This window comes from Orycteropus afer, unplaced genomic scaffold, assembly GCF_000298275.1.
Source record: "Orycteropus afer afer isolate SDZICR_OR568_19922 unplaced genomic scaffold, OryAfe1.0 scaffold00700, whole genome shotgun sequence".
NCBI lineage: Eukaryota > Metazoa > Chordata > Mammalia > Tubulidentata > Orycteropodidae > Orycteropus > Orycteropus afer.
Genome location: NW_006922287.1, coordinates 910,567 through 915,963, shown reverse-complemented (window position 1 = coordinate 915,963; position 5,397 = coordinate 910,567). Strand labels below are relative to the sequence as shown.

At 40.7% G+C, this 5,397-nt stretch overlaps 1 protein-coding gene across 1 annotated transcript in view; it reads left to right on the top strand.

Moving 5' to 3' along the window:
- The window catches only part of LOC103211144 (dynein axonemal heavy chain 5), a 240,282-nt gene extending 235,349 nt beyond the window's left edge, over window positions 1-4,933 (top strand). The window contains exon 43 of the mRNA XM_007957061.1: window positions 4,782-4,933. Coding sequence (XP_007955252.1) covers window positions 4,782-4,933 — 152 coding nt within the window. The remainder of the gene's footprint in view (window positions 1-4,781) is intronic.
- Window positions 4,934-5,397: the final 464 nt, after the last annotated feature.

Below are 5,397 nucleotides of genomic sequence, written 5' to 3'. Positions count from 1 at the left end.
AGTGAATTGTGGTTAATGTCATGAAACAAAATGTATGTAAACTACTGTATGGAAAGTGAATTTGCTCTGTAAATTTTCACCCAAATCACAATTAAAAAAAAAAAAAAAAACTTCCCAACTTATCTAATAAGCAACATCACAATAAATGGAGAAAAGATTTTGATGCTGTTAAGGATTTCATTTTACTTGGATCTACAATCAATACCCACAGAAGAAACTGTCAAGGAAGCAGATGTCATATTGCACTGGGCAAATATACTGTAAAAGGACTCTTTAAAGTGTTGTAGAGAAAAGATGTCACTTTGAAGACTAAAGGGTGCCTAACCCAAATCCTGGTCTTTTCAATTGCCTCCTGTGCTGGACAATGAGTAAGGAATACTGAAGAAGAGTTGATGATGTCTTTGAACTGTAGTATTAGCAAAGAATACTGGAAATACCATGGACTGTCAGAAGAACAAACAAATCTGTCTTGGAACAAGTGCATCTGGAATGCTCCTTAGAAGTAAGAATGGCCTGACTTTGTCTCACCTACTGTGATACTGTCATCAGAAGGGACCATTCCCTGGAGAAGGATATCATGTGTGATAAAGTGGAGGGTCAGCAAAAAAGGGGAAGACTCAAAATGAGATGAATTGACATAGTGGCTGCAACAGTGGGCTCAAGTATAGCAAGGATTGCAAGAATGACACAGGACCGGACAATGTTTCATTCCGCTGTGCATAGTGTCACCACAAGTTGGATCCAACTTGATGGCACCTAACAACAACAACATTACATACACAATTTTGCATTATTGGTAGCAACAAACATTAATCTATGTGTGGATATGTAGGTAGACAGGCAAGATGATGTGGTATGGGTAGGCGAATGGAAATGTACCCATGACCATATGTATATAGGTTTGTTGTTACTGTTGCTGTTAAGTGCCATCGAGTTGTCTCCAACTCATAACAACCCTATTACAACAGAATGAAACACTGCCCGGTCCTGTGCCAGCCTCACAATCCTTGTTATACCTGAGCCCATGTGAATCCATCTCATTGAGGGCCTTCCCATTTTTCATTGACTGTCCACTTTACCAAGCATGATATCTTTCTCCAGGGAATGGTTCCTTCTGACAACATGAACCAAAGCAGTGAGATGAAGTCTGGCCATTCTTGCTTCCAAGGAGCATTCTGGCTGCACTTCTTCCAGGACAGATTTGTTAATCCTTTTAGTAGTCCATGGTACTCTTAGCATTATTCTCCAACACCACAACTGAAAAGCATCAACTCTTCTTTGGTCTTCCTTATTCATTGTCCAACTCTCACATGCATAAGAGGCAATTGAAAATACCATGGTGCGGGTTGGGCACACCTTAGTCTTCAAGGAGACACTTTTGCTCTTCATCACTTGAAAGAGGTCTTTTGCAGCATATTTGCCCAATGCAATATGTCATCTGATATCTTGACTGCTGTTCCATTAGTGTTGATTGGAGAACCAAGTAATATGAAGTCCTTTACAACTTCAATCTTTTCCCCATCCATCGTGAAACTGTTTATTGGATGAGTTGTGAGGATTTTTGTTTTCTTAATATTGAGGTGTAATCCATACAGCTGACTGTAATCTTTAATTTTCATCGGTAAGTGCTTCAAGTCATCCTCACCATCAGCAAGCAAAGTTGTGTTGTCAGTGTATCTCAGGTTGTTAATGAGTTTTCCTTCAATCCTGATGCCACATTCTTCTTCATATAACCCAGCTTCTTGGATTACTTGCTCAGCACACAGACTGAATAAATATGGTGAAAGGATAGAACCCTGACACACTCCGTTCTTGATTTTAAATCATGCAGTGTCCCCTTGTTCTGTTCGAATGACAGCCTCTTGATCTATATACAAGTTCCTCATGAGTACAATCAAGTGTTCTGGAATTCCCACTCTTCTCAATGTTACTCATAATTTGTTATGGTCCATCCAATCAAATGCTTTTGCATAGTCAATAAAACATAAGTAAACATCTTTCTGGTATTCTTTGCTTTGAGCCAAGATCCATCTAACATCAGCTATGATATTCCTCATTCCATGTCCTCTTCTGAATCCAGCTTGCATTTCTGGAAGTTCTCTGTCAATATACTGCTACAACCATTCTTGAATTATTTTCAGTAAGATTATACTTGCATGTGACACTAAAGATATTGTTCAATAATTTCCACATTCTGTGGGATCACCTTTCTTTGGAATGGGTACAAATATGGATCTCTTCCATTCATTTGGCCAAGTAGTTGTCTTCCAAATTACTTGGCATAGCCAAGTAGTGCCTCCAGTAGGGCATCCATTTGTTGAAATATCTCAATAGGTATTCTATCAAGTCCTGGAGCCTTGTTCTTTGCCAGTTCTTTCAGTGCAGATTAGACTTCTTCCTTCAATACCGTATATATATTTGGCTGATGATATTTCTACATATGTATTTGTCTGTGCTATAAATATGGCCACTTATATAGTAAACCTAATGAGACAAAGTTATGATATCTTCTTAGCCACAGCCAAACACCTTGAGGGAGTGAGTCACTGAGTTTGTGGACTTGGGACATAGTAACATGGGACATCAAGCTCAACTGGCATAACATAGTACACAAAAACGTTGTTCTACATCCTAGTAGTGACTGGGGTCTCAAATGCTTGTGAGCAGCCATCTAAGATGCAACTATTTGTCTCTCCTTGTCCGGAGCAAAGAAAAGTGAAGACAATGAAAGACACATGGAAACAATTCATTCAAGAGACTAGTGAACCATGGAAATGCCAGTGTACGTAACCATGAAACCAGAAGAACTAGATGGTGCTCAGCTCCCAATGCCAACCACTCAAGAATGGATCAAAATTGGAGATCCTGGGTAGAGTGGGATAAAAATGTGGAACAAAACTCAAAATCATGAAAGAGACAAAAAAAAAAAAAAAAGACGAGGCTCACTGGTCTTATAGAGGCTGGTAGCCTGTAACCCACCCTTCAAGTCTGGGATTGAATTGACTCCCATGGCTTAACTTTCAGCCAAACAGCAGACAGACCTACCAGGTGAAGTGCACCCTTTTGAAAAATCAACCATGGGAGATCAGAAGGGCAGCACCTGCATAGGAAGAAAGCTCAGAAGGTAGGAATGAATAGGAAAGGAGGACACAGGGGAAAGGTAACCACAAGAAGTGGGAAGAGAGCTGTTACATTGTGGGGATAACAATCAATGTCACGAAACAAAATGTGTACGAACTGTTGAATGGAAAATGAACTTGCTCTATAAACTTTCACCCAAATCACAATAAAAAGTTACAAAGAAAAAAAAATTAAAAAGAAAAATGAGATTACAATCTAGGGGTTTCCTATAGGGTTGCCATGAGTTGAAATCAACTCAGTGACACACAACAACAATTGTGTTTATCATATTGTGTAACCATCTCCATTATCCATTTCCAATTTTTTCCATTACTTTTAATAGAAGCTTAGTGTCCCCTAAGTAATGCTCTCCCTTTCTCTCCTTCCTCCTGCCCACCTCTGGCAATCATTAATAAACTTAGGTATGTATCCACCTGCCTATTCTAGATATTTCAGCTAAACGGAATCATACAATATATGTCCTTTTGTGACTGACTGATTTCACATAGCATGATATTTTCTAGGCTCAACAATGTGGTAGCATGGCTGAACTTCATTTCTTGTTATGTTGAGTAATATTCCATTATATGCATATTGCACATCATGTTTATCCATTCATAAGTTGATGGACACTTCGGTTGTTTCCTTGTTTTGGCCATTGTGAACACTGGTGCAGTGAACATTGGTCTTCGTCCAGATGGTCTTTGAAGGACAGATTCACATACACACAGTATTAGTATGGTTAGAAACCTGATGAGGTTGTGAGGTTGTCTTGCATTGTGGGTGTGCTTTTGGTAGAGCTCTATTCCTTAAAAAAAAAAAAAAGGTAGGTCTGAATTTCAGAGAATGAATGTGCCATTGCTCTCTGCTTTCCAGTCACACACATAGAGACTTCACAACACTAGTTGGATGGGAAACACCCTTGGTCCTGTGATTTAAACATAGATTATGACATGGAGGTTGAAGTAGAGCTTTGAAAGTAATGCTTAGTTAGTACTGGATATCTGATTAGAAGTGGCAGGGCTTTTGTGCCAAAGGCAAACCCTAAGGGAAAAGGAAGGTACCTGGGTGACGCAAATGGTTTGTGCTTGACTACTAACCAAAAGGTTGACGGTTCAAATCCACCCAGTGGCACCCTGGAAGAAGGGCCTGGCAATCTTGTTTCTTATAGATTACTGCCAGGAAACCAGAGCTGTTTTATTTTGGAACTCATGTAACACATGAGGTCACCATAAGTTGGAATGTAGCCTATGGCAGTGGCTTTGGATTTTGGTTAAAGGAAAGGGAGAATAGATGTGTCTACAAGATGTTATGGGGGAGAGGTGGGTCAAGGAGAAAGGGTGGGGGGAGGATGTCTGAAGTGACAATTGAAGAAGATAGTGAGGAAGCAGTGTGTGTGTTTATTGGGGGAGGGGTGCTCTGGGACCATGGCCATGTGAGCAGAGGGCTCACAGAGTAAACGTGAGCACATTGGGTGTCTGTCACACACCCTGTCACCCTCTGGCCATGCCTGCTTTTACCTCTAGTTATTGCCTGACCTCAGAAAGCATTGTGTCTTTCTTAACAAATCCACCTCTTTTTCCAATGACCTTAAAGCACAAATTTAGGTCTCCTTCAATTTGAATTTCACCAGTTTCCTTTCCTTTGTGAATTTTTGACAGCTCTCAGGGATCCTCGACTTTACTCCTGCCCCATCTACAAGAAGCCGGTTCGGACAGACTTGAACTACATCGCCGCCGTGGAGCTCAGGACGACACAGCCCCCTGAACACTGGGTGCTCCGTGGGGTTGCCCTTCTCTGTGATGTCAAGTAACATGAGTGATCATACTTCCCCTGACAGTTTGGAAAATGCAAGATGTCAGTGGTCATATCCTCTGTTCCTCTGCGAGTTCTGCACAGTGTAGAAATCAGGTAGCTCGTCCAGTTAACGAGCTGTGTTGGCTCCCCCTATTCCTTGGTTAGATGATGACACTTAGTCTGTTTCATCATGAGTGACCCATCCCTGTTGAAAAAAAATAGCTAGTGGCTTAAAAACACAATTTACAACCTCCTAGTGAAATTTGGCCCTCAAATTCCTAATAAATAGATTTCTTCCTCCTGGAACTCCAAACACTGACAAATCAAGCAGACAGTATTTCCCTTGTGGGATTTTCTTCTGTTAATGTGGTTTTGGTGACAGCCAAGTTCTCTAGGGTCACATGGAAAGTTTGTGCTGATTTTGCTTCTATTGCCTTTTGCATTTAGGTCAGGCAAAGAGATTATATTCAGGGCTTCAAG